The sequence below is a fragment of the Sinocyclocheilus grahami genome, unplaced genomic scaffold (assembly GCF_001515645.1).
Source record: "Sinocyclocheilus grahami isolate Dianchi unplaced genomic scaffold, SAMN03320097.WGS_v1.1 scaffold263.1, whole genome shotgun sequence".
Taxonomy (NCBI): domain Eukaryota; kingdom Metazoa; phylum Chordata; class Actinopteri; order Cypriniformes; family Cyprinidae; genus Sinocyclocheilus; species Sinocyclocheilus grahami.
In genome coordinates, this window is record NW_015505442.1 from 769,010 (window position 1) to 795,921 (window position 26,912).

General features: G+C 36.9%; 2 protein-coding genes and 1 long non-coding RNA gene across 6 annotated transcripts in view; 1 reads left to right on the forward strand and 2 right to left on the reverse strand.

Moving 5' to 3' along the window:
• The window catches only part of LOC107599254 (endophilin-A2-like), a 26,803-nt gene extending 13,037 nt beyond the window's left edge, over nucleotides 1-13,766 (reverse strand). For all 4 annotated transcript variants that reach the window (XM_016290796.1, XM_016290798.1, XM_016290797.1 and 1 more), the window contains exons 1-8: nucleotides 13,554-13,766; nucleotides 6,994-7,062; nucleotides 5,065-5,137; nucleotides 3,478-3,621; nucleotides 3,226-3,359; nucleotides 2,915-3,073; nucleotides 1,077-1,180; nucleotides 558-691 (exon numbers count right to left, since the gene is read on the reverse strand). In XM_016290796.1, the coding sequence (XP_016146282.1) occupies nucleotides 558-691; nucleotides 1,077-1,180; nucleotides 2,915-3,073; nucleotides 3,226-3,359; nucleotides 3,478-3,621; nucleotides 5,065-5,137; nucleotides 6,994-7,062; nucleotides 13,554-13,598 (862 nt within the window). In that variant the 5' untranslated portion in view covers nucleotides 13,599-13,766. The remainder of the gene's footprint in view (nucleotides 1-557; nucleotides 692-1,076; nucleotides 1,181-2,914; nucleotides 3,074-3,225; nucleotides 3,360-3,477; nucleotides 3,622-5,064; nucleotides 5,138-6,993; nucleotides 7,063-13,553) is intronic.
• Nucleotides 1,089-3,408, forward strand: LOC107599255 (uncharacterized). The gene is made up of 2 exons (XR_001610653.1): nucleotides 1,089-1,157; nucleotides 3,241-3,408. It is a non-coding gene; the product is annotated as an uncharacterized lncRNA (long non-coding RNA).
• Nucleotides 13,767-15,847: 2,081 nt separating the features above from the next.
• Nucleotides 15,848-26,912, reverse strand: part of LOC107599280 (nuclear receptor ROR-beta-like) — a 15,726-nt gene continuing 4,661 nt past the window's right edge. Inside the window, exons 2-6 of the mRNA XM_016290826.1 lie at nucleotides 24,769-25,245; nucleotides 23,809-23,930; nucleotides 21,442-21,583; nucleotides 21,172-21,284; nucleotides 15,848-18,111 (exon numbers count right to left, since the gene is read on the reverse strand). Coding sequence (XP_016146312.1) covers nucleotides 17,950-18,111; nucleotides 21,172-21,284; nucleotides 21,442-21,583; nucleotides 23,809-23,930; nucleotides 24,769-25,245 — 1,016 coding nt within the window. The 3' untranslated portion in view covers nucleotides 15,848-17,949. The remainder of the gene's footprint in view (nucleotides 18,112-21,171; nucleotides 21,285-21,441; nucleotides 21,584-23,808; nucleotides 23,931-24,768; nucleotides 25,246-26,912) is intronic.

The following is a 26,912-nucleotide window of genomic DNA, read 5'->3' on the forward strand; positions in this document are numbered from 1 at the left end:
GTCCAAACAGCTGATAAAAACATCACAGTAATCCACAGCACTCCAGTCCATCAGTTAATGTCTTGTGAAGCAAAAAGCTGCGTGTTTATAAGAAACAAATCCATCATTAAGGCGTTTTAACTTTATACTTTTGCTTCTGGCCAAAATATGAGTCCATAATTCATAATAACCATTCCTCTAGTGAAAAAGTTCATCCCCTGACTTTAGCTGGAAGCAACAATTTTGAGGTCAAAACATTTTAATGATGGATTTGTTTCTTACAAACACACAGCTTTTTACTTCACAAGACGTTAATTGATGGACTGGAGTCGTGTGGATTATTGTGATGTTTTTATCAGCTGTTTGGACTCTCATTCTGACGGCACCCATTCACTACAGAGGATCCATTGGTGAGCAAGTTATGCAATGCTAAATTTCTCCATATCTGTTCTGTTTGTCTGAAGAAACAAACGCATCTACATTTTGGGTGACCTGAGAGCGAGTAAACGTTCAGCAAGTTTTTATTTTTGGGTGAACTACTCCTTGAAGCCTTATGTAAATGAACAGGGTGAGCTCACCTGTGGACGGGTGCGATGATGGCGCAGCTGACGGACTCCAGCCTCCGTTGGAGTCTTCCGAATCTAAGCAATCAAAACTGGGTCTGGACACAGGCATCCGTTTCTGGCGTGGCTGAGATTGGGCCTTGTTTACTCTGCAGAGCACATACACAAACATGAACACAAATGCATGCAAACACATACAGGCTGCACACAGCTAAACAATCTATCAGGAGAAAGAGGCTGAAAATATTTAACCAAAAAATGTTGTATATTATATATAGAACACTTGAGGTATAGTGCAGAGGCCATATGGACTTCTTTAATAATGTTGTTGCAATGCGTTTGCATTCTATTTGTAGCTTGAAAGCTTTAGTCCCCGTTCAATGTAACTGCATAGAAAAAAAATGACCATGAACATGAATCAAAATTTCTCCTTTGTTTTCCAGAGAAGAATGTCACATGGGTTTGGAATGACATGACGAATATTTATTTATGTGATGAAGACACAGAAAGATACAACAGATCTTCATCTCTAACCTTTCTCTCATTCTCTGTGCCAGCTCCTCCAGGACCTCCACAGACTGTCTGTGAAATTGCAGCTGTGATTCGACCAAAGCTGTGAGCTGACTCACCTGCTCCACCTACACACACACACACACACACACACACACACACACACACACACACAGACAGAAAATCAAAAGATGTTATTGCCTTAGAATAATGAGCTATATCTGTAAGCTTCCTCTTCTATGCTTCACTGATTTTGCATTTCTATTTCTGTTACTTCACGAGGGCTTCAACTTTCAGGAAACCCATCTCAATAACCAAATGTATTTTTCCTACAGCATTGGTAAACAATCTTGTTTTTAGCATAAACCTCACTAAATTGTTATTTATGAAATGACAAACGGGACACTCTACGCACTTGTGGCTTTGCAACAAGGTTATTATAGAAATTAAAACTAAAACTAAACTAGATTCAAGTTGTTACTTGAAATAAAAATGTTAACTGAAATATATATATTTTTAATTCAGCTAGCTGCCAAGTCAACGTTTTATTTGACTAAATAACAAAAAATTTAAATGAAATAAATTAATAGAAACTATATAGACATTGTATCAAAAAAAACAAAAGCTATTAAAAATGACAAAATTACTAAAACTTTAAAATGATAATGGAAAAATAAAAACTAATTCAAAATAATAATAAAAGCTACAATGATATTAAAACAGCACTGCTTTCCACAGCATAAACATCACAACACAATGTTAAAACTAACATTGCATCAATAAATTAAAACTACAGCTTAACCCTTTGAGGAGCCACACTGAAGAGTTTAAAGTACAGCTGTATGCAAAGATGTTCAAATATGCTCCTGAAAACAGCTGGAAGGAGCTTTACATTCAAATCATAACACTGAGTTTTATAAAATAAATTCTTTTTAATAAATAATCCACATGATGTATGACTCTTTTGTCGCTTCTTGGACAATGAACATTTCTATGTTGACCCAAAAGAGTCATACGTCAGTTTAAATGTCATACATCATGCGCATTTGTTAAGATGCAATATGCAAAATACAATAAATATTATAATATTCATGAAAATTCACGGTACAGTCTTTCCATGTTACTTTGATATATACCACTGAACTGATCGACTATTACTGTATACATGGCAAATAGAGGAACTTTTTGTTAGTGTGCATTAATGACCATGTTTAATTACAGGCCTGTGTTTAAGACCAACGTAGCAAATAATCAGAAACATCCCGAAGTTTTCAGAGTCTCTGGCCTGCAGTCCAGTGTCGATAAAACAGACTGATAAATGTGTTGGCTCAGCAGACAGTCTGGAAAATATCCAGCACTCACTGATGTGGATCACTGTAGCAACAGAACAATTATATGACTCTCCCTGGTCCCGGACGATAAAAACTTTCCAATAGGGGGTCATTTAATTAGAATTTTAGTGCTGTTCGCTCAGGCAAGCATCACTGTTACTATTACTCATTACTTTAAGCAAACTGAAAGAATCCAAGCAACCAATAGTAGAATTTATTGTATTTTGTATTGTATTTTGATATTTTCAAGGTTTGTAACGCTTTCCAAAATGAAAAGACAAAGTTTCAAATCGTAGTTTGCATATGGCTTTTAAAACACATCTGCACCTCGACATTTTCATTGCTGTTTTGACAGGCGCTTTTTACAAAAGCGATTTGTGACAAAGTCCGATTGCCATTAAAAAACAGCTAATAATAAACCACATCCTCAGTGTTAAGAATGCCACCAAAGCTCGAGATCCATATATACCTTTCAGCATTTTAAAAAGGAGGTGCTCAGAGACGGACTCCAACAGGCAGAATTGAGCTTACGTCAGTATCCAGAAGGTTCTGCATGCTGGTTTCAGCCACTTCTTTGGACTCTTCGAACTTCTCTGCTGCTTGCCTGAGCTCCTCATTCGGAATCTTCCCCTGACGCTTCTTCTTGTAGTCGTAATCCAGTCGACGGCCCTCCAGTTTCTTCAGATAGTGCTGAGGACGAATCAAGAGCATATTATTATTATTATTAACAGCCCATGATTACATTATGAAACAAATGCTCATACATTTAGCCCACGACTCATACATATTTAATGAATAAACTTTGATTTGATTTTAGAGTGCAATTGATTGCAGTTTTCCACCTGTATGTCTTTCAGCTCCTTGTCGACTATAGTTTGGAAAGGGTCGATGAAGTTCTGTTTGACGTCAATGTCTAGAGAGTCTTTTACTTCTGCCAGTCTCTTCATGGCCTCTCCCATCTCCACTAAAGCGCCACCTATGGATCCGACGAGGAACATGCACAAAAATGTTATGTTAAAAACAAATAAAAAGATACTAGAATATCTGTATTAAACAAAGAGAAATATAATAGTCTTAAAGAACAGTCCTCTCACCAAAGTTGGTGTCCTCTCCCATGTCTCGGCCGTATTTGAGCATACACTCTCCCAGAAGGCCTTCTGCCTGAGGGTAACCTGGGCTCATCACCTGCCCCCGCATTTTAGACATGGTGTTCACCATGGTCAGCCTTGCTCTTGATGCTGCAGTACAAGACAAACAGACGGACAGATGAATAAACAGAAATATACACTGCAAAAAAATCATATTTTCGTCTTGTTTTCCAGCACAAATCTCTAAACATACTTAAATCAAGATACATCTACTTATTAAACAAAATGACTAAGATATTAAGTATAAGTGTTCATTATTTAAATAAATAAAAAATGCACGCTATTCAAGATGTAGATAAGTTTGTTTGTTCATCAGAACAGAGTTTGAGAAATTTAGCATTACACTACTTATACACCAGTGGATCTTCTGGAGCGAATGGGTGCCGTCAGAATGAGAGTCCAAACAGCTGATAAAAACATCACAATAATCCACAAGTAATTCACACCACTCCAGTCCATCAATTAACATGCTGTGAAGTGAAAAGCTGCAAGGAACAAACCCATCATGTTGTTTTTATTTTTCACTGTCGCTTCTGGCAAAAATACGAGTCCATAATCTGTAAAAACGCTTCATCCAGTGAAAAAGTCCATCCCCTGTTTTCCTCTCACACCAAAACCCATCAACATACAGTATTTGTTTAGAACTGCTGAGACTTTTCCCGTTTGAAAATGGTGCTTGATTTGTGCATATTTCTCTCCTGATTCAGATGAGATGACCTGTTCACTGGAGAAAGCAATATGGATAGAATACGATTTTGGTTAAATAAATAAAAAAAGCACGCTATTCAAGATGTAGATAAGTTTGTTTGTTCATCAGAACAGAGTTTGAGAAATACACCAGTGGATCTTCTGGAGCGAATGGGTGCCGTCAGAATGAGAGTCCAAACAGCTGATAAAAACATCACAATAATCCACAAGTAATTCACACCACTCCAGTCCATCAATTAACATGCTGTGAAGTGAAAAGCTGCAAGGAACAAACCCATCATGTTGTTTTTATTTTTCACTGTCGCTTCTGGCAAAAATACGAGTCCATAATCTGTAAAAACGCTTCATCCAGTGAAAAAGTCCATCCCCTGTTTTCCTCTCACACCAAAACCCATCAACATACAGTATTTGTTTAGAACTGCTGAGACTTTTCCCGTTTGAAAATGGTGCTTGATTTGTGCATATTTCTCTCCTGATTCAGATGAGATGACCTGTTCACTGGAGAAAGCAATATGGATAGAATACGATTTTGGCGGAAACAACGGTTCGAAGTTAAAAATTATGGATTTGTTTCTTACAAACACACAGCATTTCGCTTCACAATATGTTAACTAATGGACTGGAGTGGTGTGGCTTACTGTAATGTTTTTATCAGCTGTTTGGACTCTCATTCTGACGGCACCCATTCACTCCAGAGGATCCACTGGTGAGCAAGTGCTGTAATGCTAAATTTTTTTCCCCCAGTGTAAAAACAATTATTATAAACTGTATCTTGTATATGACTTTAAATTCAGCACATGGGGAATATTTAGTCCATGTTTTCACCTGGGTTAGGCTGCAGGTATTCAGTAGTTTTGCAGAGCACATCTGATATGGCTTTACTGGTGACGTCAGCCTTCTGTGAAGCACAAATGTCAGAGAACAGTTGTGTCTCTTTACATCACACTGTCAACAGACGCGGCTCACTAATCACTCATCTACAGCTCTCACTGACAAAGAAGTGATACAGACCTGAAACAATCAGCACCGGTCACACCTACAAAAACAACAGCCATTCGAGAAGCGGACTGATACCAAGTTAAAGGAATATTCCAGGCTGTTTACAACATAAGCTCAAAAGACCGTGGCTTGCTGTGGTTTACCACAGAAAATAATGCAAATAATGCATTTAAACCAGAAATGTAAAGCTTGTATTAATGCTAAAGCTCTTAACAGGAATTAAGCAGTAGAAATGTGAGTTATGAGCTCTGAAGTTGTTTGAGAAGTCATTTTGAGGTGGGGCTACTTCTCTAGGTGGAGGAACTTCCGGTTATGCATAGGCTAACTGACGCACTTTGGGTGGAAGTGGTATTAACCACAAAAGACTTGTGATTTTGCAGGATAAAATGGGTAATAATGGGCTTTTAAAGGGTTAGTTCACCCCAAAATTAAAATTAGCCCACAAATTACTCACGCTCAAGTCATCCTAGGTGTATATGACTTTCTTCTTTCAGACGAATCCAGTCGGAGTTATATTAAAAATCGTCTTTGATCTTTCAAGCTGTTTCTTGGCACTCAGCGGGTGTTGCATGCATCAGTCCAAAATAAGTTAAATAAAAAGCACCCATCCATTAAAAAAAAAAAAAAGTGTCTTGCACGGCTCCGGGGGGTGAACAAAGGCCTCCTGTAGCGAATCGATGCGTTTTTGTAAGAAAAATATCCATATTCAAAACTTAATAATCACTTTAATGTAGCTTGCGCCAACAGTCCTACACGGAAGCAGCTCCGGGCGGATGACGTATGAGGTCGGCGTTGCGCATGCGCCGCTCAGTAGTGATGCACGCGGAAGCGCAGGGGAGAGATCAATACAAAACAACGGTCACTAATTAGAAGTACAAAACGAGGATTTGTAAAGAATGTCGGAGGATTTCGATATAAGCCAAGAGGAGACTGGTTTTCCTTTGCCAAAAGACGGAAACTTTGCTTCCTTTGCTCCTGTTAACAAACGTTGGTTTTCACAAGACTCACCAGCGCATGCGCAGCGCTGAACTCATACGTCATCCGCCCGGAGCTGCTTCCATGTACAACTGTTGCCGCAAGTAATTATTACGTTTTGAATATGGATATTTTTCTTACAAAAAATGCATCGATTCGCTACAGAAGGCCTTTGTTCACCCCCTCCGGAGCCGTGTGAGACATTTTTTATGGATGGGCGCTTTTTATTGAACTTCTTTTGGACTGATGCATGCAACACCTGCTGAGTGGCATTAAACCGCTTGAAAGATTAAAGACAATTTTTAATATAACTCTGACTGGATTTGTCTGAAAGAAGAAAGTCATATACACCTAGGATGACTTGAGGGTGAGTAATTTGTGGGTTAATTTTCATTTTTGGGTGAACTAACCCTTTAACATTATATTTTAAAGACACCATCACAAAACATAAACAAAACAGCAAATTATAAAGCCTTTGTTTATCATTTATTACAAAAAATTATCTGAACATGAATAAATTTTGTAACTGCATTTCAGTTTGTGCTAAGTGGAAGTGGAAATAGTTAATATCCTATACAATTATTTGCTAGTTAATTTTTTTGGCCAGTCATTCACAGCTTTGTGTTTGTGTAGAGGACGTTTTTAGTTAATTTTACTGTTTTTCTTACAAGAACAGTATTTCTTACAAGAACTTCCTAAAAGTAGGAAGAAGGAAGTCTTGGTTGTATTTAGGAGAACTTGAATATTGGCATCGCAATGTGAATGTTAAAAATGTGTTACCCTCTCAAGGTCTTTGAAGTCCTCATCCAGTTTGGTTCCTTCTGCGCCTCCCACCTTCTCACTCATCAACTGAAACACACACATGTCGGGACTTCTATCAGTACAAGGACTTTCAATAGGCATAATGTTTTTTTTTTTTTAGCTTATGCTATTTTCTATCCCCCTAACCCTTACAGAAAACATTCAGCAAAACTTTCTTTTAGTATTAAGCTAATAAGAGCTATCATCCTTCAGGAAACATGCATGCACACATTTATTGAGTTTGCATGATAAAATGCAAGAAACATTCATTGGTTTGCAAATGGAAAGTTGAAGAGACAGGCACCAGCTTTCATCATCTCTCATGTTGAAGCCTCAGACTTTCATCTAATTACCTGCTGCACTTTCAGTTCACATTAAAGAGCGAGCGGGAAAAAGCAACAGTGTTTGGCATGTAAAGAACTTAAAATATGTTTTAATTTGTTGACTTTTGTGAGCGTTCACATAAGAAGCTGTAAAATTTTACTTTAATTTGAGTTAATTTTGTTGTGTTATTATCATTAGTTTGTTAATAGTATTTTTAAGCAGTTTTAGTTTATTTACAGTTATTTTAGTACTTCAAATTAAAGGGGTTATATGATGTGATTTCAATTTTTCCTTTCTCTTTGGAGTGTTACAAGCTCTTGGTGCATAAAGAAGATCTGTAAAGTTTCAAAGACTAAAGTCTCAAATCCAAAGAGATATTCTTTATAAAAGTTAAGAGTCACCCACGCCCATCTAAAACGGCTCGTTCTAACACGCCCCCACATGTCTATGTCACTGTGTGGGAAGATTTGCATAACACCGCCCAAATGTTCACGCAAAGAAAGAAGGCGTAACTTTTATTCTCGCTGTAGTATTGTTGTTGCTGCCGTCATGTCGTAAAGACGCTGTTTCGTTGTGAAAGCGAAACTACTTTGTTTGGCCTTCTAAAAGAGGACAATGTTCTGACTCACAGACTGCAAGTATGTTTTTTTATACTTAAAGAATTTGCCACTGATGATTCAAATGCAAGTTTTGAGCAGTGTAGAGTAGGGGTTGCACCGACTACTCGACTTCAATGCTCTGCCATGACGCTTTAAGCTTGACGTCGACTAGTCGCTGGTCCTATAGAGGGCGCAACAGGATAAGAAATCTTTGAAGGACTTCCACATTTACGCTCCGTTTCCAAACAGTTCAAATGACAAATAAATGCATACTCTGAAAGCGCTCCACAAGACATGTGTGATTATATTACTGGATGCTCGAAATTGAACGGGAGAATGCACGTTTTAAACAGCTTATTGTACAGGTAAGTTAATCGCCGTTCTAATCTAATGCGCTGCTGCACTGTAACGCACAACCATAGGCTACAGACAGTAGCGCGTACATCACGCGCACAGAATCATTCAGCGCGGAAAGCCCTTTAAACAAAACTTTGCAAAAATTTTAATATACTTTTTTCAGTTAACGTTATTTCAAGTCACAAAAATATTTTATGGCTTTAGTTTTGAGTAACCCTGCTCCTGATACATTGTGCTTTACTGCTCATGTGGGTGTTGCAGGTTCAAGTCTCTGCAACATTTCCCAAGTCTATTCCCCTTCTCTATCTATTACTTCATACACTCTCCACTATACTGTACATCCATCTAATTAAAAGAGGCAAACGCCCAAATGAAACGGAAATATTAATATGAAAATAATTTGTACAAAAAAATAAAAAATTATATAAATATATGAAATAAAATCATTTCTGAAAATTAAGATCTCAGAAACTGCTTTACCCAGAAAATATGAGTTCCATATTCCCATGCAAAACTCACCACCATGTCATTAGGGTGTTGAAGGTGGTTGCCAAAGCATTGCTATGCAGTTGCTAAGGTGATTTTTAAATAATTTCTTATTAGGCCACATCAAAAGGGTTTTATTGACCACCAGGTGACAACTGAAAGTCAAAGCACACTTCTCCTTAGCCTTAGCAAACACTACTAACAACACTTGTGTGTAGAAGAGAAAAAAGAAATAACAGCAAAGGAAAGAAATTCAGGCAGGAATGGACTCTAGGGGCCCCTGTGGAGTTCCCCATCGGAGCTCCTCCTGTTGTTTGTCAATGATACTTCCTGTAGGGGCAGCACATATGCTTTCACTCTGTTTCACACAAAAGCACTCCTCCTTTATGAGCTGAACTCTCTCCGAACACAAACAGTATGGTCTATTGTATTCCAGTAAACAGGAAGCCTTTTGTGTATCAAGATCTTCCCAAAGGAATGAATATATATATATAAGCAGCACTGGGTGGCAAAATCCATCAAACTTATAATTACACTAAAATGTCAGTCATCATCATTTTAGTGAATTATTGTTACTGTTTAGTGTTTTTGTTAACTTTTAAAGTATCAGGATGCTTTTATGTTTTCCACGTAATTTTTTTTTAACAGAACTGGTCATGCTTAAGCTGCAAAAACAACAAAGTTGTGTTTGTGAGAGTTTATTTAAGCAGATAGCTTTGGAAGCAAGTTTACAAGTAAGACTAAAAGTTGAAAGTTAATTAATGTGGAAGAAACTTCTGAAGCTTCTGGCTCTTTGACTTTCACTCATACGGACCAAATATTGAACATAATTGGTCTGTTTGTAAAACACACACCCAGTCTTCAGAGAGGAACACATGCATCTTTGCCTGACAGCCCTTCATACAGTGGCTCTTTGTACGGCTTCGAGTCCCTAGCTGCCTAATATGATTCAGATGTTGGTGTGGACACAGATAATGATCAGACAGATCACTTATCTATATGAGAAATGAAATACAGTTACACAAATCAGTCCATCTCGTTTTATGACTCATCTTAAAACGCTTGTTTTCATTTAAAGCAATCAGACCTGATGTGTTTTTGGTTAAATACAGGTGCATCAAAAATAAATGTTTTTTTGTTAAATGTGAGCCAAAATCATCACAATTAAAAGAACCAAAGACTTAAACTACTTCAGTCTGTGTGCATTGAATTTATTTAATACACGAGTTTCACAATTTGAGTTGAATTACTGAAATAAATGAACTTTTCCACGACATTCTAATTTATTGAGATGCACCTGTATATGATCAATATACACATTATCATTGTCGATTTTTGACCAATCCTGAGTATTTACAATAATTCAATGTTTATAATGGCTGGTAACTGATATGATGACCAATATTAATAACCCGCAAGGTTACAAACATACTCATTTTCTGTGTTCTGTAGAAGTTGCATTTAATACTTTAATATGTGATTTTACTGATTGTGAGATTTCAGAGCTTTATTGTGAAATTAGTTTTGCTTTTAATTTAAAACAACAGAATAATTTATAGGCAATATCTAATCCTGCATGCTTAAAATTAACTTTACATACTGGGGAAAAAAGCCCTTATTTTTAATTAAAAATAAATCAATAAAAAGAAACCCTAATATTTGTGCTACACACATTTTCATAATGCGTTGCACGATGCAATACGAAAGGGAAGTCATATACTTTGCAATTTGCATAATTATCTCTGCCCTACAGCAAATCTGACAACTCTGTCTTCTACAACTTTTCTACTTTTTTCTAACGTACAGGAACAAAGGCATCACACAATAGGAAATGCACAATATAAGAGCCCGCATGGAAACACCGTTCAATTCAAAGATATTGTGATATAACCATTCAAGAGATATTGGGTGCAGTAAATACTTCGCAAAAACCCGCTTGTCAACCCGTAAGTGAAATTGCCATCTAAAGCAAAAAAATAAATAAAAAAAATAAAAAAAAGAGGAAGGGATGTAAATAGCCTGAAAGAAAATCGTCTATTTGTTGGGCATGTATGCTGTGAACAAGAATCCAGTCAGACGACTAAACTACACTGAATTCCTCACACACCTGCAAAAAACACACATACTGTACAAAGTTGGACTTTTTCAAGGCTAGCAGTCAGGTGAAATCAAAGCAGGTATATCTATTGCACAGATAATGTGATAACTAGTTTGCAGCTAGAAACAGTTAGAAAGCAGGACAAATAGCAATGCAGGTATCTGCAACTGAAGTGACAAACACAAAGGACGGCATACTTGCATTCAGTCTGTACTATTTTTAAATGTCAATTGATGGACATCTTTGGCTGTTGCATAGTATCCTGCCATTATATATTTAAAGTAATAGTTCACCCCAAAAAAGGAAATGTACTCACCCTCAGTCCATCTAAATTGTAGATGACTTTGTTTCTTCATCACAACAGATTCGGATCCTCTGCAGTGAATGGGTGCCGTCAGAATGAGAGTCCAAACAGCTGATAAAAACATCACAATAATCCACAAGTAATCCACACAACTCCAGTCCATCAGTTAATGTCTCGTGAAGTGAAAAGCTGTGTTTCTAAAAAAAACTAATCCATCATTAAGAGGTTTTTAACTTTAAACTGTTGCTTCTGGCCAAAATACGAGACCGAATTCCATAATAATGCTTCCTCCAGTCTTGTGGATTATTGTGATCTTCGGACTCTCATTCTGACGGCACCCATTCACTGCAGAGGATCCACTGGTGAGCAAGTGATGGAATGCTACATTTCTCCAAATCTGTTCTGATCAAGAAACAAACTTATTTAAATCGGTCTGAGTGTGAATACATTTTTAGCTAATTTTAATTTTTGGGTGAACCATCTAAATGCTTTATAAGTGTGAGAAAATTTTTTGTAAAATCAGTATGCACGTTTTTGTCTCAAGAATTTAGCTGACAACAGATATCTCAGCTTTCAGGCCTAGTAAACAGACAATATGATCCTATTCAACTTCAAACGTTGATGAGATCAAGATGGAACGTGTTCTCTGTACAGACAGGCACACGCCAAAAAGGTAAAATAGTTAACTAATGACATAGTCTTTAGTAACTATGTACAACAGGAAGTTTTGCATTTTTGACCCTGCGGTCTTTAGTTTTTATTGTAAAGAAGCTCAGAGACTGTAAGACCTCCAGTCTGACATGAAGATGCATGATTCTTCTGCAACATGTAGGTGCACGTCAGACTTGTTTTGCTTCAGCAGGTAAAGGAATGTAAGACTTGCTGATGCCAAAAACAATTGAATGTCTGAAATTGCATATGCAAAAGTTAATCTGCGCTGTTTGATAAACAGGCCTCTTTCTGATTGAATGCATGACTATGCTGGAGTAGAAGACATGGATTAAAAATTAATCCAGCTAAAAATAATAATAAAGCAAATTCAAAATCACTTTCTTTATCTGCCTGGCATGAGCTTAAACCTCTACACATGACTCGCAAGTATCTGAAAATGGGATGTTTATCAACCACACAATGAAATACAGTATCTTTATTCACATGGATCAAATTACCTCACTCAAGTCAACCTTCAACCTACAACCACATCGCAAATGTTCAATAAAATAAAATGGAAAAAAAATAACATTGCGTCAATTGTAAAAGTATTTGCATATTATGGGATTATTTCTAATACCTAATACTACTATTTCTAAAAATCACTGTATTACAGTATTTTGTAACAAAAATAAAGAAAAAAAACAACGTAAAATGTCCATGATGGAAATTAGAATGAGATTTTTGCATTACAGTAAAGAGAATTTGAGAGGGAAATGTGCACAATCATCATGAGTACATTATCACATTGCCCTAAAATAGGCTTGATTTTCTTTATGCAAAATACGAATTCTTACATTTTACCTCTTGATTGTGACTTGGACATGTTTTCGTATATAGAGGATGAACATGTTTTCTCCCCGCACATTACAAATTAACACTAATGGATCATCTGCAGACCTTAGTGCACACCAGCTGAATAAAGTGAGTATTCTGCCAATAAAATACTTGTGCTTCCTGCTCAAAACCCACAGTAGGCTGTATCATTTTACATTTCATCTGAACTGTTGACCACATGTTGGTTGAGGTGGTGTAAGCAGCAATGTGTTGCAATGTTTAAGTCATGATTCTGCATTAAAGCAACCTGTTAACTCGTTGATATACAGCCTCATAGCCTGTGTACCTGACTATTAAAATCTTTACAGGAAATATTTTTAGATCTAACTTTATAGACTTCACTTCATTTGGAAATATATGAGCTTGGTTTAGTCATAAAGTTTTGTATTGATGCTCTTTTGTAGTTCTATGGCTGTCAAAACAAACTACTGGGTGACACATCTGTGTTTTTATGCTGCAACTCAAAGCGTTTACTCGTCTATATATTATATAATAATTTTAGATATAAAAAAATAAAGATTGTGTCTCAAAATCTAATGAGATGCCTGCTTAAACGCGTTCAAAACGCAAGTGTGAAGGCCGAATATGCTGTCTAGGTAGGGCGCTCACTACATTTTGAAACACAGCCTTGTTTTAACTTTTCCTTTACAAGAGCAGAGGAGACCCCGGATGAAGTTCAACTTGTTTTGATGAAGTAAATCAAAACAAGTTGAACTGACAAAATTCATGTTTCTTTGTAACTTGCGGTATATTATTTGTGTATTGTTGTATCTAGTCTGTAAGTTTACACTCGTGTACTACCAGCTGACGTGGAAACACTCACCTGACTCGCTTTATAAAACTGTTTCTTTAGTCCGGCAACAGACATCTTTGCGTCGGATCCTTTCGCTTTAACAAATTGAGATGTAATTTAATTCACCCGATATTTTCAAATGAAACTCTAGGCTTCAATAGAGCTGTGAAAACACTCTCGCAATATCTTCTTCCTGATCGGCCAGAGTTTGAACCTGCAGTGTGCACGTCGCCCCCTATCTACACTGCGACGCGACGCGACTAGAACGCTCCGATACACGCGTCGCGTTTAAAAGGAGAGTTCTGATTGGTCGACTGGTTGTCGACGTCAGGATTCCATCGCTCGCATTGAAGCATGTTTCAGAAGCTTCCAGCTCTAACCATGTGGCGTTCTTATAAGTTCTTTTTGTAATGTATTTATATTGCGTATTTTACATGTATTTTGTTATGTATCTGTAGCAACAGAAAAATAATTATGAGGAGAAACTATCTGGTCTGATTGGCAGATTGAGTGCGTCGCGTAGCTTGCAGATACAAACTCTCCAGCTTCCGGGTTAAACTTTAATTACCTGTGTGTTTAAGAACAGTTTCAAGACTAAAAACAGCAGTCAGACAGTATTAATTCACCTACCTCTATATATAATATAATGTCCTTACCTACATTATATATTATTTTTGATAAGTCAGGGTGACATATAAGTAATATTGTGTGTGTGTGTGTGTGTGTGTATATATATATATATATATATATATATCATGTGTGATATTTTTATTTATACACACACTTAACTACAATAATAGTTACGAGATTCAATTGAACTGAACTGAAATAAAGGTCAGTGAAGCAGACAAATCACAAGGGACATTTCTTTTTCAAGAATAAAATCCATCTTTTGTTTTTATTTTCTTTCATTTTCTTTCATTAAGTCATATTCTGTGTCTTATATTTCAGGCAGAAAGAACCTGTAATAGTACATTAGCAGAAAGAAGAAAGGTCTTAGACACTTTGTGATTGACATTCACAAAAAATATATCTTTAAATATAGCTACAGGACACAGTGATCAAGAATACGGGTCTCCTATTCGGTGAAAAGTGTGTATGTGTGCATAATGTGTGTGTGTGTGTGTGTGTAGTCGGCAGAGGATACTGGTGAGACAGAGACCAGTTATCTCCCTGAGAATAAATCTTTGTGTGTGTGTGTGTGTGTGTGTGTGCGCACAGAATAGAAACATTTCTTCTACAAAAATAAAATAAACATGAAACCACACAAATTGCTTTACAGGGTGACTGAATGAGACAAACACAATTTTGCCTTAACAGGAAGGCATGCATCACAGGCCTAGAGGTGGGGATTGTCAAAACAACACATTTAAAAATACATTACACAGACAGAACTCCCACACTTCTCATTCTGAAACAAGGGCAGGCTACACTCCTTGACGTGAGAGGTTGTAACGTTGGGCACATAAAAAGAAGACAGATTTCCTCTTGTTCATTAAAAACCGAGATACAACACCGTATTTCATCTTTCATACAGAATTCAAGCTCTCATTCATTCATCTGAAGCGCTTAAAACCAGTTGTGTAGTATATATTGTAGTACTATAAACAATACCATGAACCTCGACTCCATGTCTAGTCGAAGCTATGTTTTGGTGCATGAGTATGGAAAAATATGATGGAAGGATGAGATCCGGGTCAATGGACAAAAGGAGATGCAATCAACAATTTACAAAATAATACAATTTACAGAAACCACACTGGCCACAAGTTGCATGTGGCGTATCTGTACCCGAAACCTGCTGGACTGAGCTTTGAATGAATCTCTGATTTCTCTTGTTCTTTTCTTTCGATTTGTGAGAACAATGCTTTAGCATCTGAAGACCACCAGACATTTGATCCTACACGAGGAAGGTTCTCATAACATCAAGGTCGTCCCAGCTCTGTGTGTGTCCCAGAGAACAAAGTCGAAAAGCCATCCAGCCTGGCTCGGAATAACTGTCCGTCTCCTGTAAGTGTTTCATCTGGGTCACTTATAGAGGGCAGTTCCGGAAACAAAATCCATGCCAGTTCATCTTTTGGATCCGGTATTCCCATGCACATGCTGGAGGAACTCAAAAGCCGGCTGATGAAAGTCCTTTTCTAAAGACATTTCTATTTCTCTTCCTGCTCCACCTTTCTTTTTCTTTCTTGACTAAATATACTAATTTATTTACATTCCTATTCAAAATAATCTTTTAGAAATGTCCATATACATTAAATGAACATTTAACTGTTTCTTATTCTAAAGTGGCATTTACAAGGGAAGGGGATGTGGGACTGAGGTTTCTCATTGCATTAAAACGACAAAAAAAATCTTAAAAATGAAATTCAAAAATAAGGTGCAGCACCAAACACTGTCAAAATGTGCCTGAGCAAACAAGAGCATGTGTGGGTGGAACAACTGTGTCAAATATTCTATTTGCCGACAGAGTGTGACAGTCTGGTTCCGGAAGTAAAAACTGAAAAATGTTAACAATAACAGAACTGTTGTGAGCAGCGAGGTTGTTAATTGATAGTCTATTCTTTTGTTACAACCATCTGTTAGTCATATAGTCATATTTAACAGTGGAATTTGTAATGAGAAGCTACATTACCCATGATGCTATGCAGACAATCTCACAAATCAGAGTCGCACCCAGCAAATCTCAGCAAAAGAGCTTGCAGGGAACGCAAATGACACGAGTCAGTCAAAATACTTAAATATTTATGAATGTGCATGCATATTTTGAAATAAACTTAAAATATATCGTTTCTATTAATTCAATCCAAAACTTTAAATAAATCGTTTTTTATTTCACCATCATTAACTCGATTGTCAATCGCAGTGCTTCATGGATTTGTAGTTTTTCCCCCTCACTAAAGACATTAATACAATCTTGTACCTGTGTTTTTGCCCCTTTTAATTTTTTTTTGCTTCAACTAAAAGTTTGTAATGTTGTAATTCTCCTTGTAGCTTGTTGGTTTGGTTCATGGCTTGTAACGCTTTAACAAAGACCAAATCGCTAAAATTGGACGGGCACTAATGCACTCTATTCTTTATAGTCATGCCATAATTTGCAAATCCCTTATAAATAAGACTGTATTCTGTTGAATATGTTTTGCATATAAGAAGTTGTTTACTAGAGTCTAATACTGTACTTAATGTGACAAATTCTGCTGAATATGAGGTATGAGGTCATGTAAATAACTGTTAAAGTGAGGATTTTTTTCATTGCGTTATTGTAACAAAACAAGGCGTTCACAAACATTTGGCCATGACTGCATGCTTATAGTGATTACCAGGTGGATGACTAAAAACTGGTTTGTTTAAATATCTGTAAAGGAATATTCAAGGTTAAATACAAGTTAAACTGCCCCATAGACTTCCACGATAAGTGCATTTCTGTCAATACTTTGCTGAGATGATTCAAAATTATTTGTGAAAACATTTTTTCTAAATATATTCATTTCAAAATGATTATTTATTATTGATTAAATGAGCTTGACTTGTATTTAATGTGGAACGTTCCTGTAGTACTTGTAACATTGGTCCCTTCATTTTTAATAAACAATCTGGGCACATAATTTTTTGGGGGATTGTCATAAAGTCTCATAAAGCATAACGCAAGACCAAAAGTGCATTGTGTACATTCGGTCTCATATCAAAATAAGTGCTTTTGGGATACATTCATGACTCGTCTGAGGGTCAAAAAATGAGGGGAGAGGGAGGGAAAAAAAGTGATATTAGTGCTTTAAGAGTGATTTGGTGGGGAAGAACAGGTGACGGTCACCTAGTATGTTGTAGTCGCTTCATTAAAAAGTGTTGTGCTCTCCTGAATGTTCACGTGGAAGAGAGTTTGATCCTGTAAATTATAAAACCTCTCATAAAAACTCCTTTAAATATATCTTTGTATAGATGCAGAAGGAATAGTGCCATGCTTAGACATCAACAAGTTGGGACAAAGGCTTTTGCAAGCATACATCTGTACATAAAAGATAATTTCAGAGTGTTTCCATAAAATAAAAATGGATTTGAGAGCGCAACTCCAGAAATAATTTCAATACGAATAATCCCAATGTTTTGTGTGTTGTCGAATCTGAAATATTTTGTTGGCCCCTATGTTTGTGTATGAGCATTTGCGCAGCAGGTTAAGTGTGTGTTTGTAGTGTATTGTGTGTGTGTGTGTGTGTGTGTGTGTGTGTATGTATGTATGCTAATAGTGCTGCAACAGACTGAGGATTCTCCCTGGAGGTTTTTAAAATGTGTTTGTTTGAAATGCTGTTTTTTTACATGTCATGGCATCTCGTAATGATGCCATGACATGTAAATGGCTTTAACACACTCGTAATTTCCCCTTCACACTCTGTCATTCTCTCCCTCACTATCTCCCTCTTTTTCCCACTCTCTAACTGTTGGTGGAGTCAGGGAAGTTGATCTCACTGGCAAACACTTCCCTGTACAGAGGCGGGAAGCTGTACGCTGTTTCTGGGTGAACCAGGCGGAAGAACTCCAGCTTGTCAATATGCAGGTTACAGATGGACTTCATCTGCGGTAGTTTGACCACCATCTGCAAACACAATATGATAGACACTTTAGACAACAAATTAAAACTACTGGATGTTTTAAGCCTGACCTTTGGATTAGTGCACAAACACACTTTTTGCATGACTATTTAGTAGTAGCAAATCAACCAAACCATGGAACAGAAGTTATACTACTGTTCAAAAGTTTGGGGTCAATACAATTTTTAAAAATGCTTTTGAAAGAAGTCTTTCTTTATTCAATCAAAAATACAGTAAAACTCTGATTGTAACAGGTCTGCTGTTTTAGTTTCTGTATTCCCGTTTCCCGAGTTCCCTTGTTGATCTATTCCCTTAGTTGTCAATGAACTCCACACCTGTTTCTGTTCTCACTGATTACTTTCCTCCAATTATTTAAGCCATGTGTTCTCCTCAGTTTCATATGATGTTTTGTGCCCATGTGGTTGTTCTCCCTGTGGATTTATTAAAATTACTTCCTTGGACTCTACTCCTTCATTGTGTGCTTAAAACTACAGCCACATGTAATGGAATACAGGACCAAAATTTAGATTTGCAGAGATTTCTGTTTGTTTTGTTTTATTTTTCGTCTTCCTCCCTGATGGATCTGCCAGCAGTTCAACTCCTATGCTTGGAGCAGGGAGATTGCTCCCTTGAGGACCACACAAGGGACTTTATCAACCTGGCAAATCTCACCACCTTCCTGGACCGCTCGCTGAGGCTGACTTGATAGAAAATACACAGTGAGCGGCTCGGGAAGGTGGTGAGATTTTTGGTTCTGCGCTAGCCTGCTCGTGGATGGTCCTCAAGGGAGTTTTGCTGCATTTGTGGAGTAGGTGCTGGAGAATAATGGATTATATTTCTCCATCTGCCCCGCCGAGGACATCTCCAGCCTCACTCCCGATCCAGAGCCCAGCCAGCTATCACCATCACGTTATACGGCGCGTCTGCCCATGCCCACCACAGACGGAGAGCCAGAGCATGCTGCGATCGACGAGTTATCGCAAACAAGAGCGACAGAGTGGATCATCGCCCTGGAGCCAGAGCCTCAAGGCACATCTGACCAGGTGCGTGAGCCGGCAACACCGTGTATCGCCGTGGGTTTAATAGTGGAGATCGATGGCTTGGAGGAAAGCCCCGCCCACACGCCCGCCGCCGAGGGTGAGCTGAAACTGGCCTCTGGATATTATGAGGAACTAAAAGACATTTTTAATGTGGATTTAATAGACTGGTTTGGGGAGGTAATACCCAATTCTCCCGAGTCTCTGCTGGTTCCGCCCAGCTCCTGTTCTCCTGTGTTCCCTCCCAGCCTCCCTCTCCCACCTCCTCTCCTAAAACCAGCCAGTTCCTCAGCCCTGTCTCTGCTGTCTCTTAGCTCACCCTCAGTCAGCACCATCCAGGCATCCATTCGCCTCTGGTCTGCCAGTCTCCAGCTCTACCTTGGCGTAAGGATCCCCTATCTCCGCCTCCAACCTCTGAGTCCTGAACTCCACCTCGGCCCTTTGACCCATCGGCTCCGCCTTGGTTCCTAGCTTCCTCATCTCCACCGTTGCCCGTCATCCCAATCGCTCTACCAAGCTCCCTTGTCCCTCCAGCTCCAATGCGGTCTTCCGGATACCCGCCTCCGCCTTGTCTGCGCCGCCTTGGCCCTCCGGAACCTCAGTGTCACCCTGGCTCTGCGGCTCTTCGTCTCCATCCTGGGCTCCTTTTCCTCAGCTCCATCTCTGTCAGTTGGTCCCCTGGTGTCGCCAGCCCTACCTCCACCATGGCTCCTCCCTCCAGCAACTCCATTGTGGGCCGCTGTCCTGGCTGCGGTCTGGATCTCCACCTGGCTTCTCCCACCGTCTACTCTGCCCTGCCTCTATGGACTGTGTCCTCTCCCTTTTGCCTGCGCCTCGTCCTCCTCCTGAACTCCCACTCTCCCTCCTCCATTGGACTGTTCGGCGTGAGGACGCTCCTCAGTTTCTTTGTCCTATATTAATGATGTTTTGTGCCCATATGGTTGTTCTGTTCTCCCTGTGGATTTATTAAAATGACTTCCTTGGACTCTACTTCTTCGTCGTGCGCTTAATACTACAGCCACACGTAACAGTGATATTGTGAAATATTATTACTACTTAAAATAATTTTCTATTTTCTAACTTTTTCTATTTGAAATGTGTTTTAAAATGTAATTTATTCCTGTGATGCAAAGCTAAATTTTCAGCATCATTACTCCAGTCTTCAGCGTCACATGATCCTTCAGAAATCATTCTATTATGCTGATTTGCTGCTCAAGAAACATTTCTTATTATTATCAATATTGAAAACAGTTGTGCTGCTTCGTATTTTTGTGGAAACCATGATACACTTTTTTTCAGGATACTTTGATGAATAGAAAGTTTAAAAAGAACAGCAGTGATCTGAAATAACTTTTTTATAACTCAATAAGTGTCTTTACTGTCACTTTGAACAAATTTAATGTATCTTTGCTGAATAAAAGTATTAATTTCTTAAAAATAAATATTACTGACCTCAAACGTTTGAATGGCATATATTGTATATTTTGCAAATTGTGACAATTTGAACTGAATAGACATATACATACTTGAGTATAGTATATATACTCTATTATATGCAATTGTGTTAAATCCATTTGACCTTATATGATTCTATTGGCTGAAATAACTATTATTTTAAATTCAGTGGGTGATAATATAGCTTGCTCATCTGTGCAGTCTTAACTATTAAAATATGTAAATTATTATAATTTTTTAATACATAACATAATATATAATATAACTGTGGATGAAACGAAATATTTATTTTCTGTTTGTTTTCTGGGTGTGCAGAACTAGTGATTCTTAAAGACTTCAAGAGTCAAACAAATTCACAAATCAGTTTAATCTAATAACTCACTAAATCACAAATTATTTTAGGATTTGAAATTAATTGACTGAGCATGTTTTGTTAGTTTTGAAAGTTTTATTACTCTCCTTGGCTGATTCATAATATTAGTGTTTTAATTATTTAATTTCTTTTTCTTAAATATTCTTGAAGTTCATCTCATCTGTTTATCTGTAAAGAGCTGTGTGTGTGTGGTTTATCACCTTATCCAGTTTCTCAGTAGTGGCTCTGTTCATGTGCAGGCTGTGCTGAAGACCCACGTAAACCTTCTCCTGGAGCTTCTGCACCTGCTGAGACTCTGTCAACCACGGCCGATCTGAGCGCCACACAAACACAGAGCAGAGGTTTCAGACTGTGAGGATGTGTCTCATTTTATTCTTGTGTGCAAGTCTGAGCATGGCACATATTATATTTTTTTCTGAGAGTCTTTAAATGCAGCTTTATAAACCTTTGCTTCAGAAAACGAGTCTCACCCGGAGCCAGCAGGACCGCAGCGCTGAATAAAGCCATTTCCTCCTCACTCAGCTGAAGACGGCTCAGACTTTTAGCCAATTCAAAGACAGCGTTCACCAGGTCATCACACCCTACAAAGACATGCATATACTGGTTACCATGCTGAAGATGGAGAAACAAATTACATTTCCATTGAGGGCCATAATTTGCACAGAACCAATCGGTTTTTATTTAGCATGAAATTATTTCATGGATCTATTGGGTTCCAATAATTATGAAGGAAATTATAATATGTTCTGGGTACAAAGCTTTAGGTTATTTGTGAGAATAACACAGATTTAAGCAATAAAGCACAACAAGCTTTGCTTTATCATGAATATCATAGTTGGCCTCTATGGTTGTATTGTGCATTTTATCATAATATGAACATTGCATTTAAAGTTGTGATGAAACAGAAGTAGCGACAGATCATCACCAAACATCACTAAAAATATGTCTGTTATTTTCAGAAGACACAGTTATGATATTTTAATTAAACATTACAAAGTCATTAAAAAAAATAAAACATTTGATTAAACATGCATGGATGAATTGTTTACAAAATCTATAACATGCATTCAGAAAATAGATAGGATGAATTTCATTTCATGCTTTAAACATAATCTAATAAAAAGAAGTGGTACAATCTACAAATAATTCTACCAACTTCTTCCAAAAATAAATGTTTTTATTTGATATATTATGAGGCAAGATTGCTTTCTGCAATGCTTCCATTTAACTTTGATGAGCTATTACTCACCCGAGCATCGCTTGTATTCACTAACTGGGTTAAAAACCCATTAGCTCTTGTGGCTTATTGATTCATGACGCCTCTGCTCTTGCTCTTAAGAGGCTGCTGCTGTTTTGCATTATAAGGTAAAGAGGATGCGTTTGATGTGGAATACTAGAGTACTGAATGCTGCCTACTATTTTTTTCCAAAATTTTTCACATTATGGAACTGTACAAATTTCAAATAGCAGTTTACTGCTACATTGGTATCACATGACCTCATTACATCTGATACTTAAGCACTACTTAATCTTACCTGCATGTTTAGTTTCACAAGGGTATCTAGTTATTCTCCCAAAAATGTTATTTTGCATACATATTGTATTTGCAATACAATTTTGTGTAAAACCGTATCAGTAATATAAATAATAAAGTAGTATAGCACGCTATTCTGAGTTCACAGATTACATCTAGTTTGCATCTGGAAAGTAAAATTGAGTGCATTAAATTATGGGATGCCTGAACCCAGTATGAATGTGTTGTATATTGCACATTTTAGCAAATATAGCAGGTCAACCATAGCTATTCTATGTTTACACTTTACTTAAAGCCTTTATATATAATGATTTGTAAAAGTAGTTTTAATGCATTAATTATGCCTTGTAATGCACCTTATAATGCATTGTATGATTTCTTGAGTAATTGTAACATTTGATGTGGAATACTAGAGTATTGAATGCTGCCTACTATTTTTTTCCAAACTGTTTCACATTATGGAACTGTACAAATTTCAAATAGCAGTTTACTGCTACATTGGTATCACATGTCCTCATTACATTTGATACTTAAGCACTTAATCTTACCTGCATGTTTAGTTTCACATGGGTATCTAGTTATTCTCCCAAAAATGTTATTTTGCATTTGCAATACAATAATCAAAGTGATATAAATAATAAAAATAGTATAGCATGCTATTCTGAGTTCACAGATTACATCTAGTTTGCATCTGGAAAGTAAAATTGAGTGCATTAAATTATGGGATGCCTGAACCCAGTATGAATGTGTTGTATATTGCACATTTTAGCAAATATAGCAGGTCAACCATAGCTATTCTATGTTTACACTTTACTTAAAGCCTTTATATATAATGCTTTGTAAAATTAGTTTTAATGCATTAATTATGCCTTGTAATGCACCTTATAATGCATTGTATGATTTCTTGAGTAATTGTAACCACAGTTATAATACATTATAATACTTATCTATTCACTGTTACACATTTAGAAAGTATAATGCATTAAAACACGTGACAACCTTCAAATATTATAATGCATTTTAACATTAGATACAATTACTTATGAAAAGATATAATGTATTACAATGTATATCATGAATACCTTTATAATGCATTAAACATAAAGGCTTCAAGTGTTACTAATAACTTCTCAGAGTATACTGTATACTTTTGAAATAGTAGCCATAAAATCCACAGAGATTGTTAATACATCCGTTAACAAAGAGACACAAATCAGCGAGCGCAGTCACATGATTGACCATCTATTTATGCATTTGTCTAATATGATGATGGGGCACATCATCTAATATGATAATGGTGTACCTTGATCTGAAAGCTGCGGGTTTCTTCAGGTGTGTAGAGGTTCCAGATGAGTTTTTTCAGCTCTTCTGTGCTGTACTGACACGTCTCCAAGTGAGACTTCACAACATTTTGAGTGATTCGCTCTAAACAGAAATTCAACACATGAACACATTTTTCTTTAGTATCTGTGTATCTAGATATAAATAAATATATCAAACAGATATAACAAACAAATAGTATAAAAATTTTATATAGCTATAGTATACCTATAGGTACATTTAAAGGGGTCATATGATGCGATTTCAAGTTTTCCTTTCTCTTCGGAGTGTTACAAGCTGTTTAAACACGCCCCCACACGTCTACGTCACGATGTGGGAAGATTTGCATAACGCCACCCAAATGTTCACGCAAAGAAAGAAAGCCTAACTTTATTGTTGTTGCCACCGCCACCACCATGTTGTGAAGACGCTGTGTGTTTCGTTGCGAAAGCGATACTACTTTGTTTGGCCTCATCACAGTATGGTAAGGGACGTAACATTTCCGTCACACGCTTGAGGTATTCGGCCAATCACAACACACTGGATAGCTGGCCAATCAGAGCACACCTCGCTTTTCAGAACGATGAGCTTTGTAAAAATCTACGCATTTCAGAAAGGCGGGGTATAGACGAGAAACAATAATGTACAGTATGTGGAAAATAATGTGTTTTTTTTTTTACTTTAAACCGCATAAACACATTTCATTACACCAAATACACCAAATAATGTTATTTTTTAGCAACATCATATGACCCCTTTAATATAGATAGATTATAAAATTGACTAATTATAAATAAATATAATTAAATAAACATATATATATATATATATATATATATATATATAAAATAAAAAAAACTTATCCTTGTTATATTAGCATATATTAGCACTAAAATTAATAAAGGACAATATCATAAAATGAAAATCTCTAATGACAGCTCACCTATGTCATGTAGAGAGCAGTTGTCTGGTAGAGATCCCAGGAAAGAATGCGTAAAAAGACTGTTTTCAGGCAGCATATACTCATGCTTCACCCTTGCTGCTTCTGCCAAATCTACAGCGCTGGGCTCTGGAGAGCTCCGATTGGACGAACTTCCACTTCCAGCACTCCCAAACCCACCGCCGCCCCCGAGCATCTCCAGAGTGCAGTACTCGCCTGCCTCCTCTGGGCTGAGCGGCAGGTCAAAGAGCAAACCGTCAGGCAGCGTGGCGATGTCGTCCAGGTCACTGAGGGTGGAGCTGGAGCCTCCACTGCTGTACGGCCGGCTGTGCGTGATGTCTTCATCCATCTCTTCATGGTCACGCGGTGCCAGACCACCACCCAAACCCGCCAGACACTCCTGAGACAGCTGCTGGTGCCGCTGCACCTCCGCGAACAGGCTGTCCCGCTGTTTCTTTGACATTCGGCCAAACTTCACCGCTACAGAAAGAAAAAGTATTACATATTCACTTAGTATCATTTAAATATCATTTATATAATTTATAGTATTTATTTACAGAAGTCTGAGATCAGATTTGTTTTTGGAGAAATTCAATCTTTTATTCAGTAAGGATGCAAAAACTGATCAAAAGTGGCATTTATAATTTTCATTTATAAGAAAAAGATTTCTATTTCAAATAAATGCTGTTCTTTTTAAATTTCTATTCATTAAAGAATCATGAAACAATGTATCCATAAAAATATTAAGCAGCACAACTGTTTTCAAAATTGATAAGAAGAAAAATAAAATGTTTCTTGATCAGCAAATCAGCATATTAGAATGACTGCATAATAATAAGAATGACAACTGAACATATTTTGAAATATTATACATTTTACAGTGTTTTTGATTAAATGTGTAAGAGGTTTCTTATACTTAACTTAACTGTAGTGCATATTTATTATATGTATTACTGTATATATGACTGTTTAGTTGTTGTTTTTTAAATTTGCAAAATATTAATGCTAAACATTAATTATATTGTATTTATAAATTTTTTTACTGTAAGTGCATTAGTATAATACAATTGTTGCATGTATATATATATATATATATATATATATATAGATTGAGCTTCTTATATAGACATAATGAATACATCAATGAATGAAAAAATAAATAAATGTGTTTTGTGATAGTAACACAATTATATAATATTTTTATATTTTGCATATAGTGGTGGAATGGAAAAAACTAAGCTTGCAAAAACACGCTAAGTAGGAAAAAAACATCCTCCATTTTGTCTTTCTAGCTCTGTCAGCTGAAAGCAATGACCAAGATACACTGTGGCATGCAATGGAAAAATCTGTAAGCCCTTGGGTGCCCCTCCCGTACCGCTCTCTGTAGTGTTATATAACCTTCGTCTGCAAACATTCCACAAACACTGCATTCAGGGCTGCTCAGTCTAATAATGCAGATGTTCTGCCTCCCTGCCACTTCTGACAGCCTATTGGTTTATGTTTGGGCAGATGTGTCTGTGATTGGCCGGCTCCGAGTGTCGCTCAATTTTGCCTGGCTGTAAGCCCATGTGGACTCGCTGTCCTACTGACATACTTTCTCAGTGAAAAGGGGAGAGCGGCTGTGGGCGGATCCTCGGCGCATGTCATTTTGAATAGGCCTTTCCCTTCTCTTTGTTAAGGTGGAACTGGTCTCGATGGGAACACGTAACAATTTTGACAAAGAAGAACAGGAACAAGACAAAATTAATTTCTAAATTTTTGTGTAAATAATACTCTGTATAATAAATAAAATGTTATATGAATATTTATATTGTGAGTACTATTATTATTTTCATTATTACATTATTTTATAATATTTAATTCTACATGTGTAACCTAAAAAAAGTGCATTAACACATAATGTGTGTGTGTGTATATATATATATAAAACAGTTCTTTCTGGTTCATCTGATTGGCTGAGAGCCTTTTCCAGAGGTGCGATATTCTTCTTTTTTTTAGTCTTTTTTTATGGCTTTTCTATTTAAACCTGTCAATTTAAATAGCTTGTATATAAATCAATATAACATCATATATATATATATATATATATATATATATATATATATATATATATATATATATATATATATATATATAAACAATGGGGT